The sequence below is a fragment of the Narcine bancroftii genome, chromosome 4, assembly GCF_036971445.1.
Source record: "Narcine bancroftii isolate sNarBan1 chromosome 4, sNarBan1.hap1, whole genome shotgun sequence".
Lineage (NCBI taxonomy): Eukaryota > Metazoa > Chordata > Chondrichthyes > Torpediniformes > Narcinidae > Narcine > Narcine bancroftii.
This window is the reverse complement of record NC_091472.1, coordinates 61,272,281-61,290,246: the sequence shown is the minus strand read 5'-3', so window position 1 is coordinate 61,290,246 and position 17,966 is coordinate 61,272,281. Positions and strand designations below refer to the sequence as shown.

At 37.5% G+C, this 17,966-nt stretch overlaps 1 protein-coding gene across 17 annotated transcripts in view; it reads left to right on the top strand.

Annotated features, from left to right (window-relative positions):
- nrxn1a (neurexin 1a) overlaps nt 1-17,966 on the top strand; it is a 1,705,359-nt gene that overhangs the window by 170,988 nt on the left and 1,516,405 nt on the right. For 14 of the 17 annotated variants that reach the window (XM_069931400.1, XM_069931399.1, XM_069931401.1 and 11 more), the window contains one exon: nt 16,016-16,033. The exons of the other annotated variants lie outside the window; for them this stretch is intronic. In XM_069931400.1, the coding sequence (XP_069787501.1) occupies nt 16,016-16,033 (18 nt within the window). The remainder of the gene's footprint in view (nt 1-16,015; nt 16,034-17,966) is intronic. 17 annotated transcript variants of the gene reach the window in all.

The following is a 17,966-nucleotide window of genomic DNA, read 5'->3' as shown; positions in this document are numbered from 1 at the left end:
TTAGCTTGTTCTGTCTTAAGCTGCCATGCTAGAATTTTGTGTGTTTTTTCCCCTAGTTCATAATATTTCTGTTTTGTCTTCATTATGTTCTTATCCACCTTATATGTTTGTAGTGTTTCATATTTTATTTTTTTATCTGCCAATTCTCTTCTTTTAGTTGTATCTTCCTTCATTGCTAATTCTTTTTCTATATTTACTATTTCCCTTTCAAACTGCTCTGTTTCCTGATTATAGTCCTTCTTCATCTTGGTTACATAACTTGTTATTTGCCCTCTAATGAATGCTTTCATTGCATCCCATAGTATAAACTTATCTTTCACTGATTCCGTATTTATTTCAAAATACATTTTAATTTGTCTTTCAATTAATTCTCTAAAATCCTGCCTTTTAAGTAGCATGGAGTTTAATCTCCATCTATACATTCTTGGAGGGATGTCCTCTAACTCTATTGTCAATATCAAGGGTGAATGGTCCGATAATATTCTAGCTTTATATTCTGTTTTTCTTACTCTATCTTGCATACGAGCTGATAACAAAAATAGGTCTATTCTTGAGTATGTTTTATGTCTACCCGAGTAATATGAATATTCCTTTTCATTTGGGTGTTGTTTCCTCCATATATCCAAAATTTGCATTTCTTCCATCGATTTAATTATAAATTTGGTTACTTTGTTCTTTCTGTTAATTTTTTTCCCAGTTTTGTCCATATTTGAATCCAAATTCAGGTTGAAATCCCCTCCTATTAATATGTTCCCTTGCGTATCTGCTATCTTCAAAAAAAATATCTTGCATAAACTTTTGATGTTCTTCGTTAGGTGAATATACATTGAGTAGATTCCAAAACTCCGAATATATCTGACATTTTATCATTACATATCTCCCTGCTGGATCTATTATTTCCTCTTCTATTTTAATTGGCACATTTTTACTAATTAATATAGCTACTCCTCTTGCTTTTGAATGTTACGACGCTGCTGTTACATGTCCTACCCAATCTCTCTTTAATTTCTTGTGCTCCAATTCAGTTAAATGTGTTTCTTGCACAAGTGCTATATCAGTTTTTTTCTTTTTTCAGTAAATTTAGCAGTTTCTTCCTTTTAATTTGGTTATGTATTCCGTTAATATTTCAAGTCATATAGTTCAGCGTACCCATTTCATACTTTGTTTATCTTCCCTTTCCGTTTCTCCATCATCACCTTTCCTTCTTATCCATTTCTGCTTTCTTGTTTTGAACACTTTATAAGACAACATTTCTAAAACATCAAACATTTTCCTTATTCTCCTATTTAAAACTTCTTTAACCCCATTCTCCCCTCCCCCTCCTGAGTTGCCCTTTATCGCTTGTCGGGCAACCACATCTCCCCTCTCCATTTGGATTTGCGAATTCACTCGCAAATGTCAACTGATTTTGTAGTGACCGTAACTCCTCCCCACCCAGCCCCCCCCAGAAAAGATTTCAATTTTCATATGTAAAAAAGGTCACTCTTTTAATTCCCTCCTTATTCACTCTATTCCCTTTCCCTCCCTTATTAATTCTTGTCTATACTCTATATATTTTCCTCTAAATATGGATACATTCATGTATACACACTATATATATATATATATATATATATACACAAATATACCCCTTTACACACATACATATAGTTCGTGGTCATTTTTACTCTCATTACATGTCTTCATCTCTCTGCTTGTTTTGTTGTTGTTCTGCAAATTTTCGTGCTTCCTCTGGATCCGAGAATAGTCTGTTTTGTTGCCCTGGAATAACTATTTTAAATACCGCTGGGTACTTTAACATAAATTTATATCCTTTTTTTCCATAAGATCGTTTTTGCTGTATTGAACACCTTCCTCTTCTTCAGGAGTTCAAAACTTATGTCTGGATAGAAAAAAAATTTTTGACCTTTATATTCCAGTGGCTTTTTGTCTTCTCTTACTTTCTTTATTGCTTTCTCCAATATATTTTTTCTTGTTGTATATCTTAAGAATTTTACTAAAATGGATCTTGGTTTTTGCTGCAGTTGTGGTTTCGGGGCTAAAGTTCTATGTGCCCTCTCTATTTCTATTTCTTCCTGTAATTCTGGTCTTCCTAGGACCCTGGGGATCCAATCTTTTATAAATTCTCTCATATTCTTGCCTTCTTCATCTTCCTTAAGGCCCACTATCTTTATATTATTTCTTCTATTATAGTTTTCTATTATATCTATCTTCTGAGCTAACAGCTCATGTGCCTCTTTAACTTTTTTATTAGATTCTTCTAATTTCTCTTTTAATTCCTCTACTTCCATTTCTACAATTATTTCTCGTTCTTCCATATTTTCCACTCTTTTTCCTAACTCTGATATGGCCATTTCTATTTTATTCATTTTTTCTTCTGCATTCTTAATTCTTCTTTTTATCTCATTCAAATCTTGTAATTGCTATTCTTTCACTGATTCCATATATTCTTTAAAAAAAGATACATCCATTGTCTTGCCTTTCTCTTCTTCTTCCATTTCTTTCTGTTCTTCTTCTTCTTCCTCTGGGTTGACCATCTGTTGTTTCCTTGTTTTCTTTTTACCCTCTTCTTTCTTGTTGTCGTTATTGTCTGTGTTCTGCACATGCTGCTGTGCTGCAGGTGTCTCTCTCAGCTGTGGAGATCGACTCCGCAGCTGTTCCCCCTCCCGTCAGTGTGTTTTTTTTCATGCGCGGTTGCGCACTTTTACTCGGCTCTGCGAGCCATTTTTGTAGTCCTGAGCCCGGGACTTCCACTGACCTGAGGGAGTGGGCTTCTCTCTCCGCGGCGGGCCTCTTCGGACAGGTAAGGCCTTCACCTTCTTCTTCCGACATTCTTTCTTCCTCTTTTCTTCCCGTTGTTTTCGACTTTTCTCTCTTCGCTGCCATTTTCTTCTCACCTTTATTTTTACTTTATTATAAATTTTAATCTTGTACCTTTGTGCTTTGTGCGTTTTTTTTTAACTTTTCGGGAGAGGGCTGGAATTCCCTGACCAGCCACTACTCCATCACGTGACTCCTCCCCCATCTCCTATTTTCAATGTCAAGAATTGATCAAAAATGCTTTAGGAGTTGTAGAATTGTACATCACAGAGATTCTATATATCATTTTACTAATCTAATGATATTTATGCATAATTATGGATAATCTCAACCATTTCATATTTTCCTTCCCTTTTAAACAAAGGTAGTCTTCAACAGTTGCTGTCAATTCGAGGATTGACATCATACAAACAAAAGCCACAAGTGTACTACACAGAGCATGTCCACGTCAACCAACACTGATCCCAATCATCCATAATGTCCAATATATCTTTGTCTATTCAACTGTTTATCTAAATGTCACTTAAATGTACATTCAATTCCATTTCCACTCTGTCAGCATGTTCTAAATCCAAACACTCATTCTGTAAAGAAAAATGTTCCCTTCATATCCTATTTAAATACTCCTTCCTCCAACCTTTTGACCTATTACCCCTCTCAAAATAAGCTTTCATTTTATGCATAAATGTATATATTTTTTGAGCTTTACCTTTTGTTTTATTTGCTGCATGAACATTTTTTACATATGATTATCTTCTTTTGTTCTTGAGGCTATTAGAAAACAATCTTGTTTGACTTGTGCATAATGGTTTAAAATGCTTTGGTGACAATTTTATGCCAATGGACTATTGATACTCTCTTATTTCTTTAGAGATTATGAGAACAAATATCTGCTAATGTTAGTATGTTCCAGTTGACATCTTGGTAAGAGGAACTGTTCTCTTGCACTCTTCCATATTATCATTTTCTTTATCATGTCAGGGCAAAACATGTAACCATGTATTCTGTGTGTGAATTGAAAGGCTCATGTACCTGATCAAATGCAACCTGGGTTCCACTGTATTTCACTTGGCTGAGTAGCAGTTTAGTCCTGTTTCTGTACATACTGACACAGCATCAATTTTTTCTGTTGTCTTTATCCAATGATTAGTTTTTCATCATGTAGTTTTTGCTGATGGATGGGTAAATTTACGTTTTGGATGAAGTTATGTAAATGTGTCACTCCTTTTCATACAATTTTTAAAAATATCTCATTAAAATAATGTGAGAATGTTTGAAAACTTTATTTGAATTATATTCATAAAATGAATAGGAGAATCAATAATAACAGGGAATTAAAATAATGGCTTATGAAAAAATATGAGACAAAATGTGAGAGTTTCTCAATTTCTTCCGTTTTTACTCATCATTATTTTGTCCATGAAAACTGTTGGTCTCATGAGCTATTTGTTGCTTGCTGTCACTTTTCAATGTTTTAAAGAATTTTTTAATGGAGTTGACATGCTGGACTGAGGGGAGGTTTCTAGAGTGACATTTCTGTGTAATGACAGACAAAAGCTGTAAGCTCGTTGTTTGATTGCAATACTGTGATTTCTGATGGTTATTTTTTGAGGTCAACTTGCATAAATGTGGGTGAATCTTCTGATGGAGATAGTCTTGCAAAATAACTCCAGTTTGTTTCTCGTCAATCAAACTATACTTATGAATCACATCTCTCTGCTTTCTCACTGATACCTTTGTCATTATATCAGTATAGATGTCAGGAGATTTTAAACCGAAGTTTAGTGATTAATAACGTATGTTCAATCACACATTAAATATGTATCCAAATCTTGTGTTAATGTGTGGTTTCAGAATATAAACCACACTTTAAGAGCAAGAATTAAATGCAACAAAGTTAACAGGGAAAGTTAATGGTTTGTAGGTGTTTTATTATCAATAGCTCATTCAAGCTTTTGTTTTTAATTTTGGGGTTTAATAAAGCTTCTGTTGATGCATTGCAAAGAACTTCACAGTTGTTTTTTATGCATTCACAGGGGTAAGTTCTAGTACTTCATTGCATACAATGTTCCTGTGAAATTCATAACTTGCTTAATCTGTTACTATACTATGTACACACCATCTGTTGCAGAATTTCTCCTTGACTGATGATGTGTCATTGATATAATCCTTTAAAAGCAAGTTGATATAACATTAGAGATTAGTAGGTATTCTGCACTTTAAAGAAAATGAGCTCAATCTGCTCTTGTTGATGAACAGATCATTAATCATCATGGAAGCACATGATCTACATTAATATTTGATAAGCTGGATTGCTTCATAAGTCTCAACTTTGTGATAGAAATCCATATGAATCCCTTCAAGGAACCAGAATTTATTATCATGAACATGCCACTTGCAAGGTGTACTCTTGGAACCCCTGGTAACAGAAGTCCCATTTTTTTGATGGTAGTTCTCTGCTTCCTTGGGGTTTATGGGTAGGGGTGGGCAGAATGTCCACAGTTTCTTGTATGGATTTTACATAGAAATCCTGCAATATTGCCAAAAAGAAGACCCAGCATTTAGCTGGCTTTGGTTGTTTAGATTGAACCAAACAAAGCCAGAATAATGCAGGGTCAGTGAGTTATTTTGCACAGCAAGCTGACATTCCTAGAGCAAAAGAGGCTTGACATGTAACACAACAGCATCAGTATCTAGTGTCACGTATAACATACTGTACTTGATGTCATGTTAGACCCACTTTATTCCCACAAAATGGCTCAAAAATATTACCCGACTTGTATATGTGAGGTTGAAATTAGGGCTGTTGGGGGGGAGCAGGGCAATGAGATCAGTGTGGGGGCTGGTGGCGAGCACTCCTGGCGTCCTGCTCTTGGTCCCTGCACTGGTTATTGTTGTGTTGAGAAAGTGTCATGTTCGAGAAAGATGAGTCTGTATACAAGGGTTTGCTATCAAATGTTACTTTTATTAACACACAATTAATAGAAGAGCTACTTACATGTTTTGTCCAAGTTATAAATGCTTACCTGTAAATACACTTTAAAAAAATATCCTTTCCCATCATGGTTCCGGAATGCCGGATCTCCCCTTTTACACAGATGGTGATCCAAAGCTGTTACTACCTCTGCTGCTGGAAAAAAGTCAGGACTGGAATGATCTCCACCCCTCCCCCCCCCCTCCACCATTCAAAAGGTGTAGAGTAATAAAGGTGCAAATATGCCAGAAATATGTGGCTGTGTACAAGGCACATTGGATTGCATTGTATCTATCATCTTGATCAGGGAAATTGATACAGGCTCCCTTGAGTACCAGACTTTCTCTTTGTAGATTTGAGGCACTAGAATCACATGATGTCTGTAAACTAGGTGGAAATCTTATTGGTAATCCATATGTCTTTGTTAATTGATATCACAGAATATGAGTATGTAACTTGTATCTTTTCATTCAAATGTTTATTTCTTCTGTGATTTTCTGAACAATGTATGTTTTTGTGTTTGGAAGACGATTTTGTTTTCAGTTTTCACATTTTCTCACCAACTTTTACTCAGATTTAATACTTGTACAATCAAAATTTTTAGGTGCCTGAGTGCAAGATATGAACAGTTCTCCCACATGAATATAATGAAGCTTGTATGTCTAGTTGTATTTTTTTCTTTATTGTCCCTTTTATCTTTTCAGCACCTCATCTTTTCACCCCCAACTACAAGCATCCCTGCACCCAACATTTCATTACGGCACTCTTCATCTCCACAGATGGGTCGGAGGATTGCAGACTTGGGAAGTGAAAGAAAATCAAGGGGAATTCCCTTCATCTTCTCAATTAACTTGAGAGATTATAACCATCAGTCTCTTTAGCAGCAGATCCAGGAATGAGGAGAGAATAGGTTTTGGATGGGCAGGTTTGAAATCATTCATCCTCCTACCAAATAACCCTGACCAAGTATAATTTCTCAAATTATTCATTAATTAGGTTGCTAGCCAGAATTATGTGATCAGCAGTGAATGAACTGCTAGAGAATTTTAATATAATTAAAGTTGTCCACTGTTTTTGCACTGGAACTTACTGTAATTGGAAATCTGCAGAAAAATGGCACCAGAATGACCAGGACCTGTGTATACTTATAGTCAATCAGACTGAAGAATCCAAATGACTACCAATTCCTCTGCAGTCAGTAGTAATAAATGTGCTACATAGTCATGAGAGCATATTATTCCTTGCTTCCACAATTTATTCTATTAATGTGTTTTCTTTTGCAACACAAGTTAAATCACATGCAGAATGCAAATAGAGGAGAGAAGAAAAATATATTTATTGAGAGAAAAGGATAAAGGAGACAGAGAAAAGGCAGAAGACAGAGTTCCCATGTGTAGTTTTCAAGGCCAATGAATTTTATGCAGTAATTTAAAAATAATCCTGTTTGTAAATGCATTTAAATTGATTAGACAAATACTAATATTTTATTAGATATTTTATGGGTACACATTATATAAGAATCAGTTAGTGGTATTGAATTTAATTTTAAAGCCAAATCTCTCAGTAAAATGCTATAGGAGGAAAACAACAGGAACTCATTCCCATGTTGCATATTATTTTCATGTTTCCATCAGGTTGCTCTCCAATTTTATTTGGTATAGGTAATCTTACCATTACTTTCCAACATGCTCTTAATCATTATTTCTGGAATGTGTAGGCCTAGATTTTTCTTGATTTAGCCTGCTGCCCAACTCAGAGGAGGCATTGTTACTGTCATGGGGAGGGGTGGTTGGGGGGGGGGGTGGTCAGCTGAGCTGCACCTCCATAGCTTAACAGAGGAGGCTGTGAGTGGAGACTAGGCCTTACAACATGTCTGAGGCAGTGTATTGATTATTAGTGATATTTATAAGACGATTAAAACATATTAATTAGAAAAAGGAGTTGGTAATAAAAAAAACATCCACCGAATGCATTTTGAGATGCCAAGAAATTGATTGTAAACATTAGGATGAAGTGAAGCATGTCAGTCATCTTCACTTGGCTTTCTGTTGAACTCATTCAGTTTAATTATGTCCCATATTGTCCAATCCCTGGCCTATTTCCATTCTACTGTAAAGCAACGTGGGTCGTAGGCTAAGTAATTCTGTGCTTTGGTGATGGAATTGGTGGTGAGTCTGTTGTGGTTTTTTGATGACCAAAAAGGAGTCAGGAAATGCGGAGGATCCTTCAGAAAAGTTTAAGCCTTTATTTGCAAACAAAAGCTGAGACAAATCAAAGCCTGGACTCTAAAATGCCTGTTGCTATGAGACACTGCCCTTTTTTAATACAGATTTTCAGTTACTTATCAATGTTCGACTTTGATTGATGTTTTTCACAAATTAGCTCATCCTGGGTTAATTTCTTGATCATGGTGCTCTTATCACTTCTCCTTGCGCTACACTTATCTTGTAACTGGCCTGTTTCAGAATAGATCACTCGCCACTGAGGTTCCCCTACCTTGTCCTGTCTAGCTTTTCCTATCTAATCTCCTATTAATCCCTGATCTCATCCTGTTTGAATGCTTATTTTCCTGGTGCCTGTAACCACTATTATTTTCTTAGATTTGAATGTATGATGTTAAAGTTTTCTCTCTGAACTTGTGTTTTAAAGTTAGCAGTTTTGTGTGACCTTGGGGATGAAGATATTTTCCCTATTTGTGATTTAAAGTTAGCAGGCTTTGGAGTCAGCAAATTCTACACATAGTACAATCTCTGATGCCCCCCTAAGTTCCTCAACATGGTTATCCAACTGCACGAAAACCAACAAGGTCGGGTCAGATACAGAAATGAGCTCTCCGAACCCTTCTCCATTGACAACGGCGTGAAGCAAGGCTGCGTCCTCGCACCAACCCTCTTTACTATCTTCTTCAGCATGATGCTGAAACAAGCCATGAAAGACCTCAACAATGAAAATGCTGTTTACATCTGGTACCGCATGGATGGCAGTCTCTTCAATCTGAGGCGCCTGCAAGCTCACACCAAGACACAAGAGCAACTTGTCCGTGAACTACTCTTTGCAGATGATCCCGCTTTAATTGCCCATTCAGAGCCAGCTCTCCGGCGCATGACGTCCTGTTTTGCGCAAACTGCCAAAATGTTTGGCTTGGAAGTCAGCCTGAAGAAAACTGAGGTCCTCCATCAGCCAGCTCCCCACCATGACTATGAGCCCCCCCAGATCTCCATCGGGCACACTGAACTCAAAATGGTCAACCAGTTTACCTATCTCAGCTGCACCATTTCATCTGATGCAAGGATCGACAAAAAGATAGACAACAGACTCGCCAAGGCAAATAGCGCCTTTGGAAGACTACACAAAAGAGTCTGGAAAAACAACCAACTGAAAAACCTCACAAAGATTAGCGTATACAGAGCCGTTGTCATACCCACACTCCTGTTCGGCTCCGAATCATGGGTCCTCTACCGGCATCACCTACGGCTCCTAGAACGCTTCCACCAGCATTGTCTCCGCTCCATCCTCAACATTCATTGGAATGACTTCATCACCAACATCGAAGTACTCGAGCTGGCAGAATCCGCAAGCATCGAATCCATGCTGCTGAAGACCCAACTGCGCTGGGTGGGTCATGTCTCCAGAATGGAGTACCATCGCCTTCCCAAGATCGTGTTATATAGCGAGCTCTCCACTGGCCACCGAGACAGAGATGCACCAAAGAAGAGGTACAAGGACTGCTTAAAGAAATCTCTTGGTGCCTGCCACATTGACCACCGCCAGTGGGCTGATATCGCCTCAAACTGTGCATCTTGGCGCCTCACAATTCGGCAGGCAGCAACCTCCTTTGAAGAAGACCGCAGAGCCCACATCACTAACAAAAGACAAAGGAGGAAAAACCCATCACCCAACCCCAACCAACCGATTTTCCCTTGCAACCACTGCAACCGTGCCTTCCTGTCCCGCATCGGACTTGTCAGTCACCAACGAGCCTGCAGCGGACATGGACATACCCTCCATAAATCTTCGTCTGCGAAGGCAAGCCAAAGAAAAGAAAGAAAAGACAATCAGCCAACTTTTCTACATACTGTGGCTGTTACTTATTTACATTAATATTTTCCATAACCAGTGTAGTTGAAGTACATTGTAAATTGTTACATTGTAGTAGATTAATGAATACATGATGAATAGTACATAGGTATATTTTCCATAAGCCCAACAGTAGAGCAGAAGATTTCTGGTTTCTAAGTTAACCATGCATGGAATTCTGAGATAAGCTGAAGATTCACCAGCAGATAATTCTCTTGAGCTGAACTCACCTGGTCTTCCCTGTTAAGAAATAGTGCTCAAAGTAATTAATTTATCTTGAGTGTAATGATTGTTTTGTGTGTTCACTTCTAAAAGGGGAGCCTTCTTCAAAGTATAAAGTATTCAGTGGCTATTGTTTTTGAAGTAATCTGTAGCTATGCAATTCCTGAAGGAATGTTTCATGGTGAACTTGCAGCTGTAATTAACAAGAAGCAATGGGTGCAGTTAATAGGACCTCATCCACATATATTGTTTATCAAATACACCTGCTTTCAATTTTTAGCAATTATTCTTTTGCATGATCTTTAATGAAGTCTGTCCTGTCTTTCATGTGTGGCTTTTAGTTCACCATTCATGACTCAAGTCATCTTGGGTGGCTGTCTTCCTGAGCCAGCATGATGGCTGAATTTAATTATTTGTTATTTGCCTTTGTAAAAACCCCAGAATTTTAGTCCTGAGATGGCCATAGAATACTTGAAGTTGCTGTTTAAGAGTTTAATTTGGTGTGTTTAATTTCTAAGACTAATGACCAAGGGTGGATAAATAATTTAAACAGAAAATATCATTGATAATTTCACCATCAGCATGAATATGTTTAAAGAAAAACCTGAAAGGATTCTTGAGATATGTGGATAAACAATACATAATTGAGTGATTCTTTAAACACATTAAGGTTAAGATCCTAACCTTCCAACTCCTCTGTTTTTGTCAGATGGAACTTTGATTCAATAATTATGTTTTTTAAGAGGAAGGTGAGAAAGTTTATTGAAAATGCCATAATCATGTAGAGTTCAACAGCTTAGAAACAGCTACAGGTTCATACTGACCAACCAAGTCACATTTGCCTGCAATTGGGTGATTTTGTTCTAAACCTTTCCTCTTCATAAATTTCTTTGAAATTGTCCTCACCTCCACCATTGTGGTCTGGCAGTTAATTCCATATATGACCATCCTGTGTGAAAAAGCTTTCAGAGTTCCTTCAGGTGCTCTTTTAATCTATCCCTCTCACCTTAAATCTGTGTCATTTTGTTTGAGTCCCCTACCTACGGGGTAAAAAGTCTATCATGCCCCTCATGATTTTATAACTTCTACAAGGACCCCCTTCAAGCTCCTGATGCTGCTAGGTGAAAACTTCCAGCTTATTCAGCTTCACATTACATTTCAAGCCTGCCAGTACCAGTAACACTCTCAGACATCTTCTCCACACCCTTTTCAACTGGGTCGTAAGAAATAGCCTAAGTGTGGTCTCGCCAGTGTCCTGTAAAGTTGTAACGTAACATCTCTGCTCCTGTGCTCAGTGCCCTGACCAATTAAGGCATGTCTTCTTCACCACATTTTGTTCCTGTCTTGCCACTTTCATAGAACTATACCCCCAAGGCTCTCCGGCACTATCTTCACCTTTCACCAGGTTGGTTGAATATTAACTCTCTCTTGCTAATTCTATTTTTCATTTAAGACCACTGGAATCCACATTAATATATTAAGCACGCTTGAATTTTGCACAATAAATATACAGTTGATTCCTGCATTATGGGTAATGGAAGTTCACCTACACAGAATTCACAAATCACGACCCAAAATTTAAGGTGCAGAATAAAATTAGCTCTTGCAGTTTCTGAGGTGGGAAAAAAATAAATGAACTTTTTAAGAACTCTCATTTCTTGTTGAATGTACCAATGATTCAGTGTCGTCTCACAGAAAATCACAGTACAATGTTTTCTTGGAATGCAACTAGTCCCATAAAGAGGGTGTCACCTGCATTGGAACAGACTTATTAATGCTGTAAGACCATGTTTTTCATTGTTTAATTCAATTTTACCTAAATGGTTTCCACCATTTTATAAGTGACCTTCACTTTTTAGTTGTGTATCTGATTGAACACTGCAATTGGTGTTATGGTTGAAAGCAGGGCACCAATTCCATCCAGTCTAAGTGATGGTAAAAGTGAGAAGCTGATTAAGTGACTGTTATCTTGCATGAATTAATTGTTGGAGCAGGATAATTAGTCATTCTGGCATTGATAAAAAGGTTACAATATATAGATTTAGTCAATTTACCCACTAAATTCTAAAAATGCTATTCTCGTTTCTTCACTGTTATTCCTTCTACACATGATTGTTTACGTGTTAGCAGAAGCGAAGCCATTCTCAGTGATTTCTGGCTTTTGAAAGTACAACATTTTTAATGTTGGATTTGTGGGCAATAGAAGAAATATTTTCAGATCTTTCTCTTTTCCATTTTAATGATAGGTGCACTTTCATGAGAGATCCTGGAAAACAGCCATTCTCAACAGAGGCATATACTTCGCCTCCCCCCCACCCCCGAGCTGGGGACCACAGAACATTTAAGGGGGACCTACAGACTGAATTTATATATTTTCTTTTACCTTTTATGTTGGTGATGAGGTCCTGCAAAGGAAGTTTATGGAGTTGGGCATTAAATTGAAGGACAGGACCTCTAGGGTTGTGATCTTGTGTTAGTGAGGTCAGAAATAGGAGGATAATGTGGCTAAAGACATGGTGCAGGAGGAAGGGCTTCAGGTTTCTGGATCCCAGTTTCTGGAGTCAGGGAAGGTGGGAATCTGTGATGGGACAATTTTCATCTGAATTGGAGGTGGACTAATATCCATGTGCGAAGGTTTGATGGTGGTACACCGGTTGGGTTTAAAACTAGATTTATCTGTGGATGGGAACCGGAGTGCCAGAGCAAATAGTGCAGTGGAGGAGGAAAAAGATGATGTGAAGACTCCATGTAACATTGGAAGTCAAAGGGTTGTATGTGATGGAAATGATCTCAGGTGCAAGACGTATTGCAGAAAAGGCGGCAAGCTTAGAGCATGGATTGGCACATAGGATTATGATATTGTGGCTATGAGTGAAACTTGGCTGCAGGAGGGGCAGGACTGGCAGCTCAATGTCCTGGCATCCATGATTTCAGATGTAATAAAACAGGAGAGTGGGGGGGAGGTGGAAGGGTGGGTGTGGGATGAAACGGGGAAGGGTGGCATTGCTCATGAGGGAAATTATCACAGGTGTGCTCAGACATGACAGACCAGATAGCTCATCTACTGAGGCTATATGAGTGGAGCAGAATGCACATCCCTAATTGGGTTGTATTATGGACTGCCCAATAGTCAGTGAGAATTGGAGGAACAAATCTGTAGAGAGATAGCAGACAGCTGCAGGAAACATAAGGTTGTGACAGTAGAAGATTTTAACTTTCCACATATTAACTGGAACTCCCATACTGTAAAAGGGCTGGTAGGTTTGGAGTTTGTCAAATGTTTTTGAAATCAATATGTGGAGGTACCAACTAGAGAGTGCAATATTGGATCTCTTGTTTGGGAATGAGACAGGACCAGTGAGGGAAGAATGTAAAGGGGAATATTTTGGGTACAGTGATCATAATGCTATTAGATTCAAGTTAATTATGGAGAAGGATATCTGGTTGAGATTCTAAATTGGAGAAAGGGCAATTTTGAGGAAATGAAAAAGGATCTAGAATGTGTGGATTGGGATAAGTTGTTTTCTGGCAAGGATGCGCAAGGTAAGCAGAGGACCTTCAAAGGTGACATTTTGAGAGTACAGTGTTTGTATGTTCCTGTCAGGTTTAAAGATAAAGTTAATAAGCATAAGAAACCTTGGTTTTCATGGATATTGGAGATTTGGTTCGGTAGAAGAGAGGTGTGTAACAGGTATAGGGAACATGGAGCAAATTAGGTATTTGAGGAATATTAAAAATACAAGGCAAATCTCAATTTTAAAAAAATCAAGAAAGGTAAAAGAAGACATGAGGTGTTTGGCATGCAATGTGAAGGTAAAACCTCAGAGTTTCTATATGTCTATTAAGAGCAAAAGGATAGTAAGGGGCAAAATTAGTCCTCTTTGTGATCAGAATGTGTTAGAATGTATGGAACCCAAAGAGATGGAGGAGATCTTAATTTTTTTTACATCAGTATTTATTCAACAAACTGGCATGGAGTGAAGGGAAGTAAGATCAACAACCAGTGAGGTCATGGAACCTTTTCATATTAAAGAAGAGTAAGTGCTTGCTGTCTTAAAGAAAGTAAGGGTGGACACGTGAACACACTTTACAGACAGTGGCTTTCATACACACTCCTGATTCCCCACACCAACTGGGGTGTAGCTCTCTGAAAGCCCTGATCTATTGCTGTTCTGTGGCTCAACTCTGTACTGCATACCTTACCCAAAACTCCTCCAGGAACGTCCACAGTAGCAACCTGGTGTGGACTGGTGTTCAGGAATTAGACCAAGAGGCAGAGAGGAAAAAATGTGACATGCATCGATTTTTATACTGTTCAGAGCTAGGCCTCTTGTCAATGATGCAGAATCATTTAAATGAGCCTGCGATCAGGTGTGCACTAATGGGTGGCCTACATTGATTGGCAGGTGATGTGACTTCTGAATAGTTTCAAGCAGGGAGGCCACGTGCTCTTCCACAATCCACATGTAACAGCTGATTAGTGGGACTAGGCAGAATAATAGTTTGGCACAGACTCAAAATCTTTTATGGTTCTCGTTGGAAGGAGAGAAGTATGGAAGAAACAAAGTAAACTTGACTGCTTTACAGCTAAGCCACCATAGCCAAAAAAGGTTGAGAATTGCTGCTGAAGAATATAGTCTTAAATATGATAAAATTGCATTGCACATTACTGTCAAGCACAATAACTGCTAAATTAAATAAAGGTATAAATTTTTGAATCAAATTTTCCAATGGTTTGGTATTTTTTTGTATCTTTGAGTTTGCTTTTAAATGTTTTATTATCATAGATTTAACTTGATTTTTTAAAAAAATTTACAACAGTGAACCTGTGTAAATATCTAAATTTAATTGCCACCCAAACAAGCAGATTATACACTTGGTGTGAAATGCCTCTATCAATACCATTAATAAAAGAAAGAAAGCAACTGAGCCCTCACTGAAGTTCCACTTTATTGGAAAATATTAGGTAAATAATTTTATGGTACAGCAATCATTCAGGTGTTCATTAATTCCAATAATGCATTTTACATCACATTTAAAATAATCCACCAGTTATAATTTCAAATCTTCTCATTTAAAAATCAAGGTAAGTTTGTGAAACATGCATTTTGAAAGGGCTGCTAGACTTGGGAATTTGCAATTACTCCTAAGTGCCTTACAATCAAAATGTTAGATTATAAAATAACGCAAACCACATAAAATGGGCAAATAAAATGCTAAAAGTGGCATGAGAGGATAATATAAGGTTAAATTTAGAAATTCAAAGAATAAATGCTAAATAAAACTGTTGATGTTGGAAATCTAATGAAAAGAAAACCAGAAAATGCTTGAAGTACTCTGCAGGTCAGATCATAGCAGTGGGAATAGAAGAAGAGACCATTCATCAGCATTGAAAGGAGATGAAATAAGATGAAGGGCTTCAGGAAGGGTGGGTGAGGGGTGTGTCTCTGATTAAACCCCAGGATGACCATGGGGATACATTTTAACCAAGAATATCTGGTCATTAAGCAAATAGTGATGAATGTGGGATTTGTAAAATGTAGAGGAGGAAGACCAGTCTAAACTGACCTTGGTATTTCTGGCATTTTCTGTTTTCATTTTTGAATAAATAATTAACAGAAGGGATGTAGTGATAAAACTTGAGTGTGCTTAGTATTAATTGAATAAAATTATGCAGGAAACTAATTATTTCAGTAAGTTGTGTTAGAACTGTACTGTGTGTTAAGTTACTTTTATTCAAGAAATTTATTTTTCCTCTATCACACTGACTTTAAACACTGGTTTCCATGAAATGTTGATGATGGAACATTTGCATGTTGTATTTAATGCCTTGCATGATCAGAACATGCAGAGGCAAATGTTAGTCTGCATGCTGCTTAATAAGTCTTTTTCCTTTTTCTCCTTCCCTGCCTGTGCACACAGAAGACAACTATGTTGAAGGTGGGTGCTTCACACAATTTACTTATTTTAAGCTTGTTTTGTGTGTGGTGGTAAGGTGTAATAATTTAAAGCAGGCATTTCTTGTAGTAAGTGATTTCAGGTTTTTGTCATTGAGTGAAATAGATGCTAAGAATGACAAGCTATTGAGACAGTAAAATATAAGAATCCATTTATTTGTAAGCTAATTAGGTATGAAAATTAAGAAATGCGAACATTTTTCAAAATCTGTATGAATACATGATTAAATGCATTGTGACCAAATATGTTTTCCTGTTCTGTCATTCACAAGACAAGTAATTGCATGTTTATTTTGCGTCTTAGTTGCATTTATGAAGTTAGTCATAAATGTTTTATTCCAAAGTTTATTGACCAGCCATTCTATAAGCCCAGCTAGTCAGCAAATGTAATTATTAAAAATGTGTATATGCATTCTTCTCAGATGTAAAATCAAAATCAAATTTGCCAAATTTTTGTTTATCTTGTGCCGTCCCATGACCAGATCTATGCTCTTACATACACTTCGATATTCACTCTGCCTGCTTACAGAATTATTTCAGCATTGAAGCTCACTGTGGCCTATCTAGACGTTGTTGAATCCGCACTGAGAAAAATTTATGAAGTTCCACCCCCTCCCTCTTTGACTGCAGCTCAGCAAACTATTTTTGCCTCATGGCCCATTTTTAATGTTTTTGTAAGTTCTGATTCCCAATTCAGATCCCAATTCAACATTTTCTTCTATTAAAGAAATGCTTGAATAAGAAATTAAGTAAAACACATTGGGTCAGCGAAACACCAGCTTTGCATCGCTTTATGCCAGAATCTACTTGGAAAGTTAATTCCAGCTTAAAATGCCACTCGACAGGTAAAGAACCTCTTGTTCTCAGCAATTCAACCTTTATCTCCTATGGATATCAAAATCAGGATGATACATGGACAATAATGTCTTCATGCCTACATGTGGGATATTTTGATGCACTAACTAGGTGTTGCATATTAGCACTTATTCAAAATTAAAAACAACAGAAAATGTTACAAAAGTGGGTTAAAAAAAATAAGGTGTGGTTGGAATTCACCAAGTCAGGAAGCATCCGTAGAGGCAATGGGATGATTGATGCTTTACATTGAGACCTCTTTCAGGACAAAGAACGTAAAGAGATGAGGAGAAGTCAGCAGTTGACAGGCCCAGGGGAGAAGTGGTGGTGAGGTACTTAGAACGAGGGTTGGGGAGAAAAGTGCGGAGATAGTAACAAGGAGTGAATGGAACAGGATAGTAGAGGGATCGTGAGCACAGTAGAGGAGGGATTAGGGAACCAATGAGTTGAGTCTGTGGAATCACATGCAGGATGGGAAAGAAATAAGATAATGAACTGGGGGTAGGTGTAGGATTGGGAAGAAGGACGTGTATTCAAAGATCTGGGTGGATCAGAGGAGGGAGATGAAACTAAAGGATTTAGGGTTAGCTGAAATTGGGTTTTCTTTGCTTTAATAAATCGATATTGTGCTTCCCTTTTGAGACTGTAAAACCCAAGACATATTTTGCATATTGCAACTCCTTGCTGAATGGACACGGGAAGTAAGTCATCACTTGTTGAGAGGTGTCTGGCTACTGTGTTCAGGAGGCAGAATAGTGGGGGCAGGGGGTAGAAGCAGGAGGGTATTCCCTTCCCCATATTTATGAAATGGGTTTGATTGCATCTAGTGATGCTGTGGTCAGTTGCAGTGTAAGGTCCAAAAATTGAGAGGGTCTGTGAACTGTAGTTAATAATTCAAAGGCATCTTAATCTTTGTGAAGGATTACTAGCACTGATCTTTGTTTTAATATAAAAAAATTAAGAGGTGCTGTCCAGGGATCTTTCAACTCTTTACTTGCCACTTTAAACATTATATACTCCTTTATTTTATCGAATGATATTTTTAAAGAAAGGTCATAGGC